The following is a 19,966-nucleotide window of genomic DNA, read 5'->3' as shown; positions in this document are numbered from 1 at the left end:
GCTGGATTTTCCGAGCTGTACACTCCTTTCCCTTTCTTTATTCATCTCCCTTCCCCCAGCTCCCCAAATCATTCAGGGGGGGGTGACAGGGTATGGTTTGGGGAGAGGAACGGGTTAGTGTATGGGAACTCGGGAAGGTTTATTATTTGGGAGTTTACAAAATCTTCGTGAAGAGAGTCTCTCTGAAGCAAGCTTAACTAGCGCAAGTGCTGCCCTCAGTGAGTACGTGCCTTATGTCAGTCCGTTAAAACAGTTAATCCATCTCTTAGCACTTGACAGCTGCTGCTGCAGGTGGGAAACCAGTGCTGGCAGCCCTGACAAAGTTAAACAATTGGTGTAGAAGAGACTGAGTTAAACTAGATGAGACAAAAATCCACAAGGGGCCAACATTAATTTTGTATATTAGTAAGTTTAAGCTGTATGGAGATGAAATCTGATTTGTTTCACTATTTTCAACTATTAAAATTGTCAGGAAAAGGCTTAATTACAGTTTAATTCTCTTCCAAGATTAGCTTTTACACAGTAAACATGTTGACACTAATCACAGTGTTTTATAATTTACTTACAACTTGACTGAATTAAAATGAACTCACCAGTTCTGTAATCATGGTGGGCCAGAGTGAGGTAAGATGTTGGGGAGACATTCTTAAGAGTAACACTCTGAAAAACAGGAACACTTGAGAGTGAAGAGTTGGCACCTGGGGCAAACGCAGACTCTCAACCAATCTCTCTGAAAGAAATGCAGGAAATTTTCAATACCTAAATAATTACAATCATTTTAATGTAAAACTTTTCTATATATTCTAGTCTAGTACTTCTCAAACTTTCTGGGAAGGACCAACTCAAAATCTGCTGCAGACTGATGCTTCTGTAAACTATAATTAAAATGAATCATTAGAAGAATCAAATCTAAAAGATATAAAATACAAATGCCATTTTCTTCTCACTAAATTCAACAGATTCTGTCAAACTGTTAAAATGCTTACAATGTTTACTCTTAAGTTTCTGTACTTACATTGAATGAGAGAAACAGACTGGTCGGAGCCACGACGCCACACTGAGTAGCACTGATCTAGTCAACCTTAGAAATCAGAGGACAAAAAGCGTGCATGCTGCCTCTGTGACAGTAGATATCAGGGGTCAAGGAAGGAGGAGTCACCTATCTCCTGAGAGAGAAATAATCTGACTAAAGGATGACACCTGTCATCCCAGCCTCGTCCCACATGGGCTGCTGTGGCACCAGCACACTGACCTGAGCAGCAGATGCTTCTGCCCCGGGGCAAGTTTCTCCCTGTGAGCAGGAAGTGCTCTATGTCCTTCATGAAGTCTATCAACACCTGATTTACTCCCTCCATTCGCCCTAGACTACAGACCTCAAAATGCTACTTACAGCCAAAATTTCCTGGCTCTGCCTATACTTTGGTCCTCCCCTGAAAGGAATGAGGGCTCTTATCCACAATAAAAACAATTCTAATATGCCTGCCTACTGCATGTTATATAGTCTTATACCTCAGCCTCAAACATGAATTCCTAGGAAATTTCAAGCAAGTAATAAAAAAGACTGCTTTTATGCAAGTTCTACAAACTCAGTGTTTGCTTTTACATACTGGAGATATTTTTATTGTTTCAGCAGAACCAATTTCTAATTTTCTGATTTTTAATCTATCTACACTTGGTGTATTTCACCCCAATTTACAACTTAGGGTAAGTATTTTCTAAGGAACAAAAAATCCTGCAGATTGTAAAGTAAAAAAATAATTTTTCACTATTTACCTTGTATATCTGGAAGATATTTCTGGTACTGATCAATTTCACTGCTAAATATAGCAAATGCCAATCTTTTGAGAAGCATGGACCTCTGCTCTAGCTCCACATCTCGATTTGCAAAGAGATTAAGTGAACTGCTTTGAGCCACTGCTACGCGAGCTGAAAAAAGCAAGCAAACGAAAGGGGTTCTGACAGTCATCCAGATTCCTCTGTTACATATTTGTTCTTAAACATGGCTAGATCCCCTACAATATCCAAACAGGAAAGGAGCCTAGGCTGGAGGACTCCGGCTCCTCTCTGGAGCGGAAGGATGGGCAAATAGAGCCAGCAAACACAAGCCAGAAGACCAAGGGGTAGGAACTGAGGTGGAAAGACAGCACATTTAGAGCTGTAGGTTTCTGAAGGTTAAATCACTCACAATGCCATTCTATAAACACTTAAATGTTTTGAGCCATCTGCTTAAATCCTTAGAAATAACTTCTGGCCAGGCCTACCTTAGTCTTATTGTTCACCCCCTGCGGCTCTTCTGCAGTCACACTGTCTGGCTTGCTTTTTCTTGTTCGCTTTTCCTTCAATTCACCAAGCTTGTTCCCACCCCAAGACCTTTATAATTTTTGTTTGCTATGGCCTGGAATACTCTGTCCCTGGGACAGCTTATAGCTGGCTTCTTTAGTTTTACCTCAAACATGAGCTCTTCTGCTGTTATTTAAAATATATTGCATTGCCCTATTTCCTTCACAACTTCTAACTCCGTCTCTTTAATAATTTTATTTGACTAAGGTTAACATAATGCCTGGTCCATTTTTGTCGTCTTATAAATATTTGTTGAATAGATGGATCTGAACCTGAATCTGAACCTTAAAACAGTGCTGTGAAGAGAGGAGAGAATATACTGCTCCTTTTGTTTCCAGAGGGGAAAACTGAAGCTTGTGTTAAAGAACGTAGGCAGAATCATACAGATTCAACCAAGTTTGCTGTTATTTAAGGTCATTAGTTTAGTAACTTCCAAACTCTAAAAAAAATTTTAACCCTCTTTCTTCAGATGAAATATTACATGGAACCCTAATGTATAAAACCAATCAAGGCAGACTAGAAAGGCGGTGAAGGGTGACTCCGGCCTCCTGGCCTCCCCTTTCTCCTTCAGAGGAAATGAACAGAGCCCCGGGTTTAGGGTGACTTGGTGCCAACTGCCTGCCTCTCCCTGGCTTCCCACGTGTTGGTCTTGCATTTCTTCAACAATTACTTAGTGAGGGCTTACTGTGTGCTAGGTTCTATGCTGTGAGCTAAGGAAACGATTTAGAGACATGTGACCAAACAGTTTTACTTATTATTTATCACTATGTTGTCCTCTTTAAGTTTTAACATTTTATTCCTATAGGGTACTAAGCATAACTTGATAAAGAGCTCATTCAGTAGTTTCTAAAGAAGAACAAAGTAAATAATAAGAATGGACCATATACAGGAAAAACATTGCTTAGGTTATCATCCCATAGCACTCACTCATCAAATCTCTAAATGTTGTCTTATCATGTGTCATCAGATTGTCCAGAATTGCTCTCCAACTGAAAAGACAAGGATTATGATATGTAATTAAGGTTTTGTGGTGGTTTTTGTTAAAAAGTGTTGTTCTTTGCAGGAGATTTCAACAGATTTTATGAGGCGTATTATAATGTTGAATAAAAGCAAGACAATGGCTCACTGATTAACGCAAGAGGCATCCATCTGAAAGAAACTGGGATCCATAAAGAGGTCAAAGGCTTCTTTTTTCCAGGCTCTCCGGGTGTACTGGTACCCACTGAGACTGCTAAGCAGCTGGACACAGGCTCGATAACTAGGGGCGTTATGGGCACTAGGAGGAAGGAAAACCACATTAACCTGTATGTTGTCATTTCAATCATCCTGTTACATCAGTCATTAGCGTTCACAGTTACCTAAAACAATAATAGGAAACAGAAAGTACCATAAGAAAATTTTTTCAGTCATTATAATTCAAGGTAAAAATAATGTCATTTTGTGATAATTCAAATAATGGCAATGAAGAAATGTAATTTGCTTCTAACAAGCTATGAGTTAACTAAGAAATCTACTTAAATAATAATAGTACCTGTGATTTCGGAGGTAGGGCACAACATAATGCATGATATTTACAAGTAAAGGAATAACTCGTTCTTTTTCATCACTATAGAAAACCATATCCAAAAGATGAGCCAAAACCTAAAAAACAATAAGAAACGAATGGCTTGTAATCTAAGAGCTGAAACTGATGGTACACAGCGGTGGCTTTCATCTTTCGGAAAACCTACATTTCCCTAAAGTCAGAAAAATCTAATATCAGATCTCCCTAATCCATTTTTATATGAATGGTTCCTGCCACTATTTGCTTTTTACATTATAACTATAGGGTATAAATATGGGCAAATTTTACTATTTCTAACCGAGATAGGGAAGTATAGAGAAAGAGAGGTCGAGATCCTTCCATTGTGACAGTGAGTAAAGAGTGACTTTAAGACTAGAAACTCGATATTTTCTTTCCCTAACCTATTTAAAAGGGGCTTGGGAAAAAAAACCTACCAAATGAACTGGGCTGTTCAAGTCCCAACTTTGTCAATTAATAACTAATTGATTTTAATAATACTGTTCTAATCTTTATGGGGCTCAGTATCCACATCTGTAAAGGGAGAACAAAAATGACCTGCAAGACTATATAACAAAGTATAAAAAAAGAGCATTGCAGAGGATGCATATAAAAATGTTGCTATGCTCTAAAATACTTTATAGCGGCAAGCATTATTATACCACCTCTACCCCTGCCAACCATACTATGATACAAAAGCACTTATCTTTTTATAAAAAGTAAACTTTTAAAAAATAGCACTTGGGGAAATGAGAAATACTTAAGGTTATTATCACTAATATTTAACAAACTAACCTGAATATAAAGTCAAAACTTTATTCTATCCAGTGCTTTCTAGCAGTACAAAGTGAGTTTCTTTTTTTTTACTCCTTACCTGAGGATATTTTATCTTTGCTCTTAGAGAGCTTGGAAAGGAAAGGAGAGTAGAAGAGTGGGAGGGAGGGAGGCAGGGAGGGAGGGAGAGGAAGAGAAGGATGGAGGGAGGGGGAGGGGGAGAGAAATAGTGACTTGTTGCCTTCTGTATGCACCCTGACCGGGGCCCGAACCCTTGACCTTTTGGTGTATGAGAGAATGCTCCAACCAACTGAGCCACCTAGTCAGGGCCAAAATTAGTTTTCAAATTAAAAACTCTAAGAATTACTTGCTAGTATATAATTGTGAAACTATTTGCTTGAAAGTTCATTTAAAAATTTTTGATAATATTTACCTCAGAAAGTAATGTCAATGCATGGACACTATATACAGAAGGAGTGATGTTTGAGGTTTCCATTGCAGGTGATAACATGTCTAAATAAGAGAAATGATGCAGAGATACAGTTAGGCCTTTTTCCACTATAAAAGCTACCTGCTAAACAAGAGAAAAGGGATGATTTTATGGTATTTACAGTAATAGTTGCAATGAGTTCTTAGTAATATGCACCTACAAATATAAGCCTACATAAATGTTTGTTGTGATCAATACCTTCAACATCAGATTCCAGATTAGTCCCATCCACCATTATTTTGGGAGAAGGCTTAACTTCAAGATTCCTTCTCAGCCATGTTGTCTGTTCCAAAGAAGAACCAGCAATTGCACCAATTGCATCCACTATTTTATGAGTCACATCCTAAAAAAACAATGAGAAACCACTACATATATGTACTTACACACATACACACACACACAAAACTTCACAGATAATGTTATTTGACCTCATTTTAGTATGAAGGGCTCTGAGAAACAGTTTTGGCAACAGTCCTCAATTCAGAATGCCTTACCTGGAGATCTCTTTGGTCTTTTTTATTTTCCAAACTAGGGTTTTTCATAATAAACTCATTCAGAACCCTAAAAGAGCCCAAGAGAAAAACAAATCAGAAATATTAGTCTAAAGAAAATGATGCAATCTATTTCCTCACAGTGAGCAAGTGAGTGTGTGGCCTCAATTTCCATTTTATATGTTTAACGAATACACATACACACACACATGGATATCCTATGACTCAGCTGAAATGCATGAGAATATGCCATGAAAAGACATGGACACGGCTGTTCACAACAGCATTATTTACAAAAGCCAAAATCTGGAAAGAATCCAAATGTCCAGCAACAGAAGAGATAAACTGTGGCATATTCATACAACAAACTACTAAACAGCAATGAACACACGTAACTTATAGCTACATGAAATTACATGGATGAATCTTACAAGAGTGAAATAAGTAGACACAAAATAAAATAGTTGTAGTTCTAAAACAAGGCAAACGTTGTGGTGTTAGAGGTCAGAATAGTGCTTATCTTTGGGAAAAAGTGAAAAGGACAGTAATTGGCAGAGGAACTGAGGGAACAAATGGTATTTTATTTCTTAGTTTTGGTTTGTTAGTAAACACTGTGCATTCTCTTTGCAATGAGTTGCAGAGTTGTGTGCTTATTATTTATATGTTTTCCCAAGTGTTTTATATATTAGCCCCCAAAACACCCAACCCCAAACCCCAGCAATTTTAAATTGTAACATAGAAATTGTGTCTTACCCTGTTTTATATAATTAAAAATACTTCATAAATAAAAAATTTCCATTGTTTACTAAATAATTTCACTCAATATTTACTTTGACTTGATTTTATTAAGATAAATTGTATGCATAATTATTTCTGAACTCATATGTAAAGAAATATTGAAGAGCAATTTTCATATTGTTTTCTATTTTGTAACTAGGAATTTTTAGAGGATCAGTGGAATGGATGGAAAAAAATAAACCACCAGAAATTTTTAAAAGGGGAATTAGGTTTCTAGTGTAACTGAACATGTCCAACTTTTTGTTTAAATGCTCTTGTACACACACACTGAGAAGGAGGTAGGATACTTCATTGTTTGAGAAATGACAGAGAAAGAAAAGGTAGCTGATAAAACAGTATATTTGGTAAGGCAGAAGCTACAAAGTCATAACAGATGGCCTCAATTTTTAATGAAATCAGCCAGCAGAGTTATTTGGTAACAATTCAAAAAACTGTGTATACAGTTTCTCCTTGAGCCTTAACTCAGAGACAGGTAGGTCAGGTATTATTAACTTGATAGGAAATAGCCTTGGAGAGGTTCATTGTCATATCCAAGGTCACAGAGATGAGGCTGGAAATAGACATTAGAAGATAAGAATCAGGAATCTTCGCTAGAACGTTGTTTGATTTCTAGTATTTACATTTGTTTCTCACTACTAAAAATCAGACACACTGGTTATCTTATCCTCTGATCCAGGAATTACAGATATTGTGGCCACTGCTCTTTTTATTGTACCTTCAATCTCTAAAATTCCTTCAGCTTTTTGACTTGGAAAATAGATACCATGAGTGTCCAGGGGTCATCATGAACCCTGGAATTCTTGAGCAGGCTCTCTAGCTCCCTGTGCTGGGTACTTGATGTCACTCAGCTACTTCAGGCTGATCCACTCTTTCCCAGCTCTCAGCTCTGTCGCTCCGCCTTCTCTCTGTTTCCTGTTGGAAGACTAAATTCCCGTATTTACTAGGAAACATGAGACCATCTTCCTGAAGAACCCTCAACTTTCCTCTTTTCCACTTCAACATTTTCTGGAACACTGGCTGCCAAACCAGAACGGCTAGTTCCCTTAAGGTCACCAAGGGTAGAAGGTAAGTCTATGTACATAGAATCACACAATTACATATATTAAAACACTATCACAGCTGCAGGAGCTGACTGAAAGACTGAAGTTCTTTGCTCTTGGTTGAATTTATCCTTTCAGTGTGATAACATATTGACTGTCATTGGCTATTAATGACACCAATGGGCTATCTGAGGCCATATGAAAAGGTTGGGGTAAAGTTTTCTCTATTCCCTTTCTTCCCCCCTTATGTCTTACGCAGTCTTTCAAACTTTAGTGTGTACTGAAATCACAGGAATCTTGTTAAAATGCTGATTCTGACTGGGAGCGTCTGGGGCCTGATATGCTACATTTCTAACAAGCTCCCAGATGATTCCAATGCTGTTGGTTAAAGGATTCAACTTGGAGTAGCAAAATCTTAAGAGAAAATGTATTCTTCTTTCTCACTCTTCCAGCTGCTGCCATTCACTGCTTTCCATCCCTTCTCTGCTGTCTCTGGAATCTCGTGCTATGAGCCCCCTTCTCTCTAAAATCTTGGAAATGGAAAAGTTTAATTCTCATAACAATGTTATGACACACACTGTTATCCCCATTTTGCAGATGGAGAGGTTAAATAACCTGCCCGAGGACACATGGCTAAGAAGTGAAGGAGCTGGGACTGCACCCAGGCAGCGTACAACTTCAGAATCTTTGCTAGTAACAACTCAGCATTCTTAGGTCTTCCTTACCATTCATACCGATTTTCAAATCACATTTCTTCTTGTGACTTTATCATTTCTTTCTTTTCATGATCAAACATCTTTAAAGAACAACCCCCGTTTACCTTCTCATTCTATCCCTTTGTTATTCACATCTGTGCTTATTACTTTGCCAAACTCCTCTCCCCTAAATCACCAATCCTCTCCAAATCATCAGTAATTTTAGTCTCTTATTATTATTCACCTTCTTTAATCTCTCTGAAGGTTACTCATGCCCTCTTAACTTCTCTATGCTTTTACAGCACTGAATATATCTGGTTTTCCCCTCTGTGATACTCGCTTTTCTTTCTCCTTTGCTGACCCCTTTACCTTCTTGGTCTTGTTCTTTCATTCCCATCAACAGTTCACACTCCCTACCTCCCACTTGAAACAGAATTCCTAGTCCATCCTCTTTCCCCTTTGATTCATCCTCCTACTAACTTGTCAGTCATGTCTCTCCTCCAAACCTGCAATCATTCCAACCCCCTGCCCAAGACCAAATTTCTTAAGCTAAAATTAAATGCAAAATCCTTCTCCGTCTAGCTCCCATCTCCCTCCTCATCCACCTCCTATTCCGCTGCCTGAGGCCTGCTCCGTAATCGAACCAGACAAGGCCCTCGCTCCAGTACCCCGTCCGCCCTACCTCCTTCGGCCGCCTACAGAAGGCTTTCTGCCCCTACCATCTCCATTCACGGAGCCAGCACACACTGTGAACCAAGAAGAGTGGGGAGCAAAACACAGATATATGAAACCATGCTGCTTACAGTTAAGTAAGCGTGACGGGAGCTTATCAAATAATCATACAACTATTAACGCAGACCAGGAAAATGACTTTTCCGAGCCTGTTTATGCTCAGGGCCTTGAACTCAAATGACCCTTCTCTATGAAGTTCCACCTCTGCTCTGCTACTCACCTTTTAATCCCACATTCTCTCCTCACTAAATAACTACTGTTATAAGTTTTACACTAGCACATTTACAGTTTGTGTATGTAGAAATATGTATTGCTCCCTTCCCAGCCCCCCCCTTTATTTGCATGCCTCATGTTATACATCTTGTTTTATACCTTAAGAATCCTGTGAGAAGGCACAGAGATCACATGGTCACCCAAAACATCTGATATACACCAATTAGGACACTGAGCATTTCCCTTCTATTCAAAATAATATTTTTAAGTGAAACTGCTTACCCAAGTATAAGAAACTGCCCTGGGGCTGGAAGACTCAGTTGCATAGAGTCTTTCAATAAGATCAGCAGCGATGCCCAACTATCCACTAGATTGGGCACTGGAATTCTGCAATATAAATATATTTTTATGTATACATATACAGAAATCCACAGTAAACTTTTAATTTTCTTTATATTTTCCAATAGTCTTTAACTAGTTTCTCTGAAACATTCTAAATTTTTATAGATTATGAGAGAACAAATTCCTAAAAGCTTTATTTTTTTCTACTAATGTTATATAAAAAAGAAAATCAAGTACATTTAAAATACCCAGTGTGCTTTATCAGTCTAGAAATTTTGCTATAGAAATGCCACTTTTTAACACAGGGACGCTCAAAAGTAAAATACAACTAAAATCTCAGTTTAATTGCTAACATCACAGTCGCCTACTCCCTATCCTGTTTTCTCTCCTCTCTCCTGTACTGGCTCTTTTTGCTTCACCTTTGAGTCTGTCTCATTTGAGGGAGACCCGTTAATCTACTGTGAACATTAGTCTCTCACCTCTAGAGAAATTAACATTATCTTTGCTTCAGTCTGATCTTAATCCTGACACCTTTGTGTGTCTAAGTTCACATTTTAGGCAGTCACAACCAGTTTTGATACACTATATATCCTAACTTGATAAATGTTAGTGACAGATCACAAAACAATGCTACATTTGGTGATTAAAAGTGAATTACCCGTATGACGGAGAATTAAGATTCAGGTTCTCCAGTAAGAAGTTTACCAAGACTGAAGCCAACTAACTTTCTGTTCAGAGGTTAGTTGTAAAACTGGAATATGCCATAACAAAAAGATATTTTCATATCATCATCCCTAACATTAAAAAATCATATTAGTCTATCACATACTCACCTATATCAACTTAATAAATTCAGTAGCAATAGGCATGGTTTCAATTATAGGATTCAGCTGTTCATTTATAACATTTAAATGATTTTGGTACACTTCAGTGTTTTATTATCCAATGTATCTTCAATACACTTAGGTCTTTAGGTATGTAGGATTAGTATGGCTGAGTAATTCAAATATCCAAGGACTTGTATTAATATATCCATAAATAATGTTTCTCTGTTTCTAACATTTGTTCTTTTAGTTTTAGGGGAAAAATAGCAAATTCTTGAAAGAATTCAGGTGCTTTTCTCCTATATTTTGTAACCTGTATACATTGCTAATGCAGTGAGGAGAGATGCACATCAGTTATCTTACCTTTGAATATAAGCATAGAAAAACTGAAGCATGCAGACTTCCAAAGAAAGATGTTTCTATAAACAAAAGAAATCAATTTTACAGTGAAGAAAAATGCTGCCTTTGCTTTTTCATTGTCACAACTACTCTGTAATTTACTGCCAATTTTTAATGTAAAAAAAAAAAATCAAGCACAAGTTTCTCATACAAAAACCATGCAGCTCTCTTTCATTTCATAGAGGAAAAAAAACTGAAGACCTATTTAAAAAGTTGAAAATGGATGGAAGGAATAAAAAGATTCTCAGTTTCTCCCCCACTGGCCAGCTATTACTTTTAAATGATCCATTTACTCTATAAGCATGAAAACTAGTTTTATTTTAATCAGTTTATGCCTGATTGGTGCTATTAGAATTAGGTTGAGATTTTTTATAAAAATGTGCTTTTAATCTATCTTACCACACATTTTTGTTAAATTAGTGTAGTCAAATTTGGCTAATGCCCAATAGCCTAAAATGTAGTCCATAACTAAAGATAGTGCTGAGTGAAACATATAACAAAAAGAAACACCTGTCATTAGAAATTAATAATAGGCAAGAAAAGGAAACTGATGACATTGACATTTATCAATTTGTTCCTTTTGTCCCCTTTTATCATAAAGAAAAATCAAGTATCTAATCTATTCAGAACTTAGTAGTCTGAGAGCAAAGAGGCAGTAGGTGGGGTGTGCATGTGTGAAGTTTGCTCTTACATGTTTTCATATCATACATACTTATCTCAGTGTCTGGTACAAGTAGATGCTCAAAATATTATGCTAAATTGAGCTTTCACAGGCAAATTTAAATCACAAATGCCCCAGAGATGATTTTAGAATAGTAGCAAAATTATTAAAAGGTTAAGGACACTGCTTATTTATACAAGTAAGCACACTTTTCCCACTGGCAATTCAAGAAAAAGAGAAAAGAAAAAAAATTCAGTATTTTCAGATGTCAGTAAGTAATTCTTTTATGGATGTGATTAGGTCTTTATTTGAATGGCTTAAAGTTTAATGTTTGCAGTTGATAAGCATTTTCTATGAAAAGATGACCTCTTAGTATTGCTAGACCAAAGACTAGAAAATATAAAGAAGTCCCTAATTTTAGTATTTGTAGACTTTTATGTCTGCCTAATTAGACACAAAGTACTGTGTGTGCAGAGCCTGTGTTACCCATTTTTTTTGTAGCTCTTGGAAAGCAGAGTCTTGCATGTGGTCAAGAAATGACACAGAATAAAACTAAGGTTATGGCAAAATGTGAAGCATTTACAGAATTAAGAGATTCATTTGGAGAAAGAAGGCAGGGATGCCTATGTTCACCTATCTTACTCAACATAGTACTAAAAGGCCTAGCCAAAGCAATCACACAAGAAGAAGAAATAAAAGGCATCCAAATTGGAAAGGAAGACAGAAAACTCATTATTTGCAGTTTTATTTCCAGACATAATATTGTATATAGAAAACCCTAAAGATCTCACCGAAAAACAATTAAAAACTGGTCAATAAATTCACTAAAGTAACAGGATAAAAAAATAAATATCCAGAAATCAGTTGAATTTTTACACACCAATATTGAACTATCAGAAAGGGAAACTAAGAAGACAATCCCATTTACAACTGCATAAAAATATTACTATGAATAAGTTTAAACAAGGATGTAAAAGACTTGTCTGTACTCAGAATATTATAAGACACTGAAGAAGGAAATCAAAGAAAATACAAATAAATGGAAGCATACACTGTATTCATGGATAGGAAGAGTTAACATTGTTACAATGTTCATACTATCCAAAACAATCTATAGATTCACAAAAGTACTATCAATATACTGATGGTATATTTCACAGAACTAGAACAAATAATCCAAAAATTTATATGAAACCACAAAAGACCCTGAATAACTACAGTGATCTTGAGAGAGAAGAACAAAGACAGAGGAATAAAGCTATCTGATATGATACTGTACTACAAGGCCATCATAATCAAAACAGCATGGCACGTATAAAAACAGATATATAGATCAATAAAACAGAATAGACAGCCCAGTAAAATACTCACACCTATATGGTCAATTAATATTGACAAAGGAGGCAAGAACATACAATGGGGTAAAGAGAGTCTATTCAATAAATGGTGCTGGGAAAATTGGATAGATACTTGCAAAAATAAAATAAAACTAGACCACCTCCTTACACTATATACAAGAATAAATTCAAAACAGATTAAAGACTCTAACATAAGACTCGAAACCATAAACATCCTAGAAAACACCAGCAGTAAAATCTTGGACATTTCTCTTAGTGAATCGCCTTGGGCAAGGGAAACAAAAAATAAACAAATGCGACTACATCAAACTAAAAAGCTCTTGCACAACAAAGGAAACCATCAAAAAAAAAAAAAATGAAAAGACAGCCCACTGAGTGGGAGAACACATTCATCAATGATACATATGGTAAAAGGTTAATATCCAAAATTTATAAAGAATTCATACACCAAAAAATTTACAAACAATCCAATTAAAAAATGGGCAAAGGATCCGAATACACACTTCTCCAAAGAGAGTGTACAGATGGACAATAGACGTACAAAAAGATGCTCAAAAGATTTAAAATGGAACTGTCTTACGACCCAGCAATTTCACCTCTGGGTATATATCCAAAGAAACCCAGAACGCTGATTAAAAAGAATATATGCACCCCTGTGTTCATTGCAGCATTATTTACAATAGCAAAACTATGGAAGCAACCCAGGTGTCCATCAACAGATGAGTGGATAAAAAAGCAGTGGCACATATATGCAATGGAATACTACTCAGCCATAAAAAAGAACGAAGTCTTACCATTTGCGATAGTATGGATGGACCTAGAGAGTATTAGGTTAACCGACATAAGTCAGTCAGAGAAAGACAAATACCATGTGATTTCACTTACATGTGGGATCTAAAGATCAGTACAACTGAACAAACAAAACAGAAACAGACTCATAGATACATAGAGCAGACGGATGGTTGCCAGATGGCAGGCAGGCTGGGGGGACAGGGAGATAAAGGTGAAGGGACTGAGAAGTACAGATCAGTAGTTACAAAACACCCAGGGGATATAAAGGACAGCATAGGGAATATAGCCGGTAATATTGTCACAACTGTGTATGGTGCCAGGTGAGCTTTGGAAATATCAGTGGGAACACTTTGTGAACTATATGAGTGTTTAACCTCTATACTGCACACCTGAAATGAATACAAAATAATATTGAATGTAAACTCTAACTGAACATTTTTAAAAAAAATTTTTTTAAAAAGATATTCATTCCAAAGAGAAAAGAATAAAGGAACTGTGAGAAAATCAACAACTGAGATAAACAGACCTTGGGCTCTGCCTTCTGTGTTCTGCCTTTACAGGACAGAGAAACCTCCCCTAAGAATTAGGTCACACAGCTCTTGACTGTCTTATATGTACATAGAGAGAGATATGAGCAGTTAAGTGTTTTTCACAATCACAATAGTAAGTCATTGAAGATACTGATAATTGTTCTTATTATGGCAGTGTGAGTGCCACATGCATTCATCTCTGCTAAAATGACACTGTTATACAAAAAAAAAAAAACCTTACTTACCAGCATCATTTGTGAAATAGAACTGTAAACAAAAACTAAGAAAAGCTCTTCTTACCTTGTCCTTTGCTATGGCTGGGGGCTGCTTTAAAACTTCTTTCACAGTCTGTATAACAGTTTCTGCTCTCATGACACTGATTGAGCGAACCAGTTCTACTAGCAAAAGCTGTTCTTCACTGGCTGCAGGAATAACCTGTATAACACATCATTGTATTGACATATGTAAATGTGTCTAAGTCTTTTAGTAGAAATCACAGAACTAAGAATATTTTATGACCTCTTCTTAATATAAAGGATTTTTCAAGTCCCTTAATTATACTTTAGGTAAAAATTTATTTATTTTTATCAATAATAAATATATGTACATCATTTTTTAAAAATCAAATAGAGTAAGCCTGATAAGAAAAAAATTTCAGTGCTCTATCCCCTCTCATGCCCCAAAGCAATCAAGCTCAACTTTTACCTTTTTTTTTTAATTTCTCAGTAATACACACTGCTATTATTTCTTCGATTTCCTAATTTCTTCCAATTTTAGGTACTAACCTACTAACTTCCTACTTTAGAAGACAATGATTGAGCTCTTAGACATTTTTTTCCTATTCTCCTAACATAGTTTACTTAAAACACCAAGTGTTTACATGTCTATTTATGGCTGAGTTGTATATTATATTATCATTACATCTCTCTTCTCATACAACTTTGTTTTTCCTCAAATAAACTGATTTTTTTATTTGCTTGCTTGGTTTTCCCTATTTCTATCACAAATTCATCCTAAATGCTCCAGCAGGTATAAATCTCCTTTAGTTACTAATTCAAACATATCAGGTAATTACTAATATTCTATCCTTTCCTCCTCCTTTTCTTCACTCTTTTTTTCTTGAGACACCTGTTCAATGTCTTTCTGTTCTACCCTTGGAGGGTACGCATTAGACTTGCTACACAGTATCATGTTGATCTCTCTCCTGTGACCATCAGCTTAGCGATCCACTTTCCTTTTCTTCATGTCAAAACCCCTATCACTTGGATCCCATGTTTTCTTCTTTCTTGGTTTATCCATCCTCTGGTGGATATGCATCTTCCTGTAGCTGAGAAAAGTTGAATTTATGGCAATTTTAGTGTTGTTGTTGTTGAGACATTGCATGGTTCAAAACATCCTCAGTGACAGTTTGGCCGGGTATAGAATTATAGGTTGGAGCTAATTTTCCCATCGCAGTTTCCAGGGTTGCTATCAGCAAGTCTTATCATTATTCCAGTGAAAGAGGGCCAGTATTTTCTCTTAGGAATATTTTCAGATGTCCTCATAAAATCCAGTGTACTGAAATCACATGCTCATCTTGGTGTAGATCTCTTTTTCACAGTGACTGTTGGGGGAATTTTCTTGAACTATTTCTTTGATATTTTTCTCCCCTCATTGCTTTTTGTTACTTCTTTCTGTAAAAAGATACTGAACTTCCAAGTTTTTTTTTCATGTGACTGTTAATCCTGGTCTCTCTATTCACACTTTCCGGTACATAACCTAATGACTGGACATTACAGAATTTATTACATGATCACCCCAATAAATCTAGTTCCCATCAGACACCATTCATAGTTATTACAATATTATTGACTATATTCCCTATGTTGTCCTTTAAATTCCTGTGAAAATTCTGTACTTCTTAATCCCTTCACCTTTTTTTTTTTACCCATTCTCCTCAACATCCCTGCCATCTTTTACCCAGTCACCTAAACTTCCTCTCCTCTGGCAACCATCAGTCTGTTCTCTACATCTATGAGTCTGTTTTGTTTGTTCATTTATATTGTTATTTAGATTCCACATATTTCCAAAGCTCACCTGGCACCATACACAGTTGTGACAATATTACCGGCTATATTCCCTATGCTGTCCTTTATATCCCCTGGGTGTTTTGTAACTACTGATCTGTACTTCTCAGTCCCTTCACCTTTATCTCCCTGTCCCCCCAGCCTGCCTGCCATCTGGCAACCATCCGTCTGCTCTATGTATCTATGAGTCTGTTTCTGTTTTGTTTGTTCAGTTGTACTGATCTTTAGATCCCACATGTAAGTGAAATCACATGGTATTTGTCTTTCTCTGACTGACTTATGTCGGTTAACCTAATACTCTCTAGGTCCATCCATACTATCGCAAATGGTAAGACTTCGTTCTTTTTTATGGCTGAGTAGTATTCCATTGCATATATGTGCCACTGCTTTTTTATCCACTCATCTGTTGATGGACACCTGGGTTGCTTCCATAGTTTTGCTATTGTAAATAATGCTGCAATGAACACAGGGGTGCATATATTCTTTTTAATCAGCGTTCTGGGTTTCTTTGGATATATACCCAGAGGTGAAATTGCTGGGTCGTAAGACAGTTCCATTTTAAATCTTTTGAGGACCCTCCATACTGTTTTCCACACTGGCTGCACCAATCTGCATTCCCCCCAACATTGCACGGGGGTTCCCTTTTCTCCACATCCTCGCCAGCACCTGCTGCTTGTTGATTTATTGGTGGTAGCCGTTCTGGCAGGTGTGAGGTGATCTCTCATTGTGATCTTAATTGGCATTTCTCTGATAATTAGTGATGTTGAGCATCTTTTTGTATGTCTATTGTCCATCTGTACACTCTCTTTGGAGAAGTGTGTATTCGGATCCTTTGCCCATTTTTTAATTGGATTGTTTGTAAATTTTTTGGTGTATGAATTCTTTATAAATTTTGGATATTAACCTTTTACCATATGTATCATTGATGAATGTGTTCTCCCACTCAGTGGGCTGTCTTTTCATTTTTTTTTTTTTTGATGGTTTCCTTTGTTGTGCAAGAGCTTTTTAGTTTGATGTAGTCACATTTGTTTATTTTTTGTTTCCCTTGCCCAAGGCGATTCACTAAGAGAAATGTCCAAGATTTTACTGCTGGTGTTTTCTAGGATGTTTATGGTTTCGAGTCTTACGTTAGAGTCTTTAATCTATTTTGAATTTATTCTTGTATATAGTGTAAGGAGGTGGTCTAGTTTTATTTTATTTTTGCAAGTATCTATCCAATTTTCCCAGCACCATTTATTGAATAGACTCTCTTTACCCCATTGTATGCTCTTGCTTTCTTTGTCAAATATTAATTGACTGCTTTCAAATAGTCCAGGATTTCAATTCTGTCCAATTAGTATCTATTACTGAATCTTCACATGCAAAATAATGTCATAAGTGAAATGTTTATTTTTATTACTTAAGAAATGTCAGCATATATGTAGTGTAAAACCAGCACAAAAATAACATACCAGAAACCTTTAGCTAGACAAATCATATTATTTATATGAATGTAAACCTAATAGCTGTAATATACTAATGAGTCACTACTTATTTCTAATATTGAACATTTTTATTGAAGTTTCGAAACCACAAAACAACACAATTTTCATGTGTATAACCCCATCAAAATCAATATGTAAATTACATTTCGAAACAAACTAACCTATCATGTGATAATAAAAAACTAGTGAAGATAAAAATTTTTCTCCATATCCTTGCTTTGTACCCTGAATAACTAGGATTTAAAAGATACAGTCTACTAGCCCTGGCTGGTGTGGCTCCGTGGATTGAGTGCTGGCCTGCCAACCAAAAGGTCGCTGGTTTGATTCCCTGTCAGGGCACATGCCTGGGTTGCGGGCCAGGCCCCCAGTTGGGCTGTGTGAGAGGTAATTTTTATATGTATTGATGTTTCTTTCCCTCTCTTCCCCTCTCTCTAAAAATAAATAAATAAAATCTTAAAAAAATATATATATTCTACTAGATTATCATAGCTATTTAAATATAGCTACAATTTAATATCATACTAATTTCTCCTTTCACTTACAATAGTACCTTTTCTGCTTATTTAAGATATTTAGGTAACAAGTCATATCTATACCAGTAGACAAACTTGTGTCTTTTCAACTTACCCCCCATCCCAGTGCTTTTGCAGCTAATGGAGAGTTGAAAAGCAGCCTGTACAGTGGGTCCTTGATGATGTCATTTTGTTCAAAGTCATTTCTTTTTAACAGTGATGAGATGCTGTCGGAACTTAACTTTTGTTTATACCAATCAGCCTATGGTAACACTGGTTTCATTATCTGCTGTTTTGCCACAGTTCCAGGAACCCATTGTCAATGTTAAGTGGGGACTTACTGTACTCACCAAATGCTTACCAAATTAAAAAAAGAAGTATAAAATGGTTAAATACATACCTTGGTCCTGTTGGTGTTTTTGTTCTGTCTTCTTTCATTCCATACAAATGCAATGGCAGCCATAAAGTGAACACCATGATTCATTGAAATGGGGCCCAATAATTCAAGAATCTGCTGTCTCAAGTTCTAAAATAAGCAAATGACAAGTGGATTAAAAATTATGTAACCATTAATAATGCACTTTTAGTTTTTCTTGGAATAATCTATAGTACCTATATGTTTTATTACCTCAATAATAGCAGAGGAAACTGTAATCATGTTAAGAGATGAACCCATAGTCATTTTAATTCTGAAAAAAATAAAAAACCTATAAAATGAAAACAACCAATCAGCTAAATGCAAGAGTCTCAGTAATGTGATGAGATAATAGAAAAACACAATATAGTTGTCTATTGCACAAAGCTTTGACCTCTGAGGGTTCACTCATACACAATTTTTTTCCAATAAATACCTGTGCTGTTTTCCGCCTATGGTTGTGAGTCCATGGATGCAAAGGACTGACTATATGCACAAATCTATGCCACTGTATATAGGGCACTTACGCATCCACAGACTTTCACATCCATGGGGGGTCCAGGGACCAAATACCCCATGGACACTGAGGGAAAACTTAAGTTTTGGGGCAGTCAAAAGTTCCCATGGATTTTCAAATGCACTGGGGATCAGCGCCCCTAACCCCTGTGTGCTTCAAGAGGCAACTGTAAATGTAATTCAATTATGTTTGAGGTAGATTCTTTTTCTAAAAAGGCAGGGGGAAGAAGGGTTTTACATTTAAGTGAAACTGAACAAAAAAACCCATAGCTTAATCCAAACATCACTATTCAAACAAAATTTTCTCATGATTCTAACCCTCCCCTTTTGCCCAGTTCCAGATGTGTTCCCACGACTCACAAATCTAGGAAGTCAGGCCCAGGTAACAGAGGAATTCAATTTGACAACTGACAAAGCATAACACTTTTAAGAATTCATATAATTGTCTTCCATATAAAATAAAAATTTGGAAAATATATAAAAGTGTTTTTTAAACAACCATTAATTCCATCATTCTGAGATAATCACTATTAACACATGAACTTTATTCCTTTTTCTGAAGAGAAATTTACATAATTGGAAATATAGTATTTGTTCAATTAAATAACATCCCTGTTTCACTAAACTTTTAAGCACTTTTCCATTCACTAAGAATTCTTCAAAACTACAATTTTAGTAGCTACATAATATAGCACTAAAGGATACTTTTTTAATTATTTACTTATTTATTATTTAGGATCTTTGTTTACTATCAAATACAGCTATAATAAATGTCTTATGAATATATATCTGCATAATTTTGATTACTATAGAATTCGTCACTAGGTAAAAAACTATCAAACTTTTAAAGCTCTTTGTACATATTGCTAATTGTTTTCTAGGAGGGTTTGCATATAAAATGTCAACCTAAAATGCCCTTAAAAAAGGAACAAA

The 19,966-nt window shown here is 36.2% G+C and overlaps 1 protein-coding gene across 1 annotated transcript in view; it reads right to left on the bottom strand.

The window, feature by feature from the left end:
• The window catches only part of DOP1A (DOP1 leucine zipper like protein A), a 114,326-nt gene that overhangs the window by 9,409 nt on the left and 84,951 nt on the right, over nt 1-19,966 (bottom strand). Inside the window, exons 23-34 of the mRNA XM_054569663.1 lie at nt 18,503-18,628; nt 14,341-14,475; nt 10,664-10,719; nt 9,417-9,521; nt 5,660-5,726; nt 5,364-5,508; nt 5,109-5,188; nt 3,872-3,981; nt 3,467-3,616; nt 3,268-3,329; nt 1,774-1,926; nt 594-730 (exon numbers count right to left, since the gene is read on the bottom strand). Coding sequence (XP_054425638.1) covers nt 594-730; nt 1,774-1,926; nt 3,268-3,329; nt 3,467-3,616; nt 3,872-3,981; nt 5,109-5,188; nt 5,364-5,508; nt 5,660-5,726; nt 9,417-9,521; nt 10,664-10,719; nt 14,341-14,475; nt 18,503-18,628 — 1,326 coding nt within the window. The remainder of the gene's footprint in view (nt 1-593; nt 731-1,773; nt 1,927-3,267; nt 3,330-3,466; nt 3,617-3,871; nt 3,982-5,108; nt 5,189-5,363; nt 5,509-5,659; nt 5,727-9,416; nt 9,522-10,663; nt 10,720-14,340; nt 14,476-18,502; nt 18,629-19,966) is intronic.

The sequence above is a fragment of the Pteronotus mesoamericanus genome, unplaced genomic scaffold (assembly GCF_021234165.1).
Source record: "Pteronotus mesoamericanus isolate MK-2021 breed Mesoamerican mustached bat unplaced genomic scaffold, CSHL_Meso_final contig_20, whole genome shotgun sequence".
NCBI classification, from domain to species: Eukaryota; Metazoa; Chordata; class Mammalia; order Chiroptera; family Mormoopidae; genus Pteronotus; species Pteronotus mesoamericanus.
Note: the sequence above shows the minus strand (reverse complement) of the source record. Positions and strands in the feature narration are given on the sequence as shown.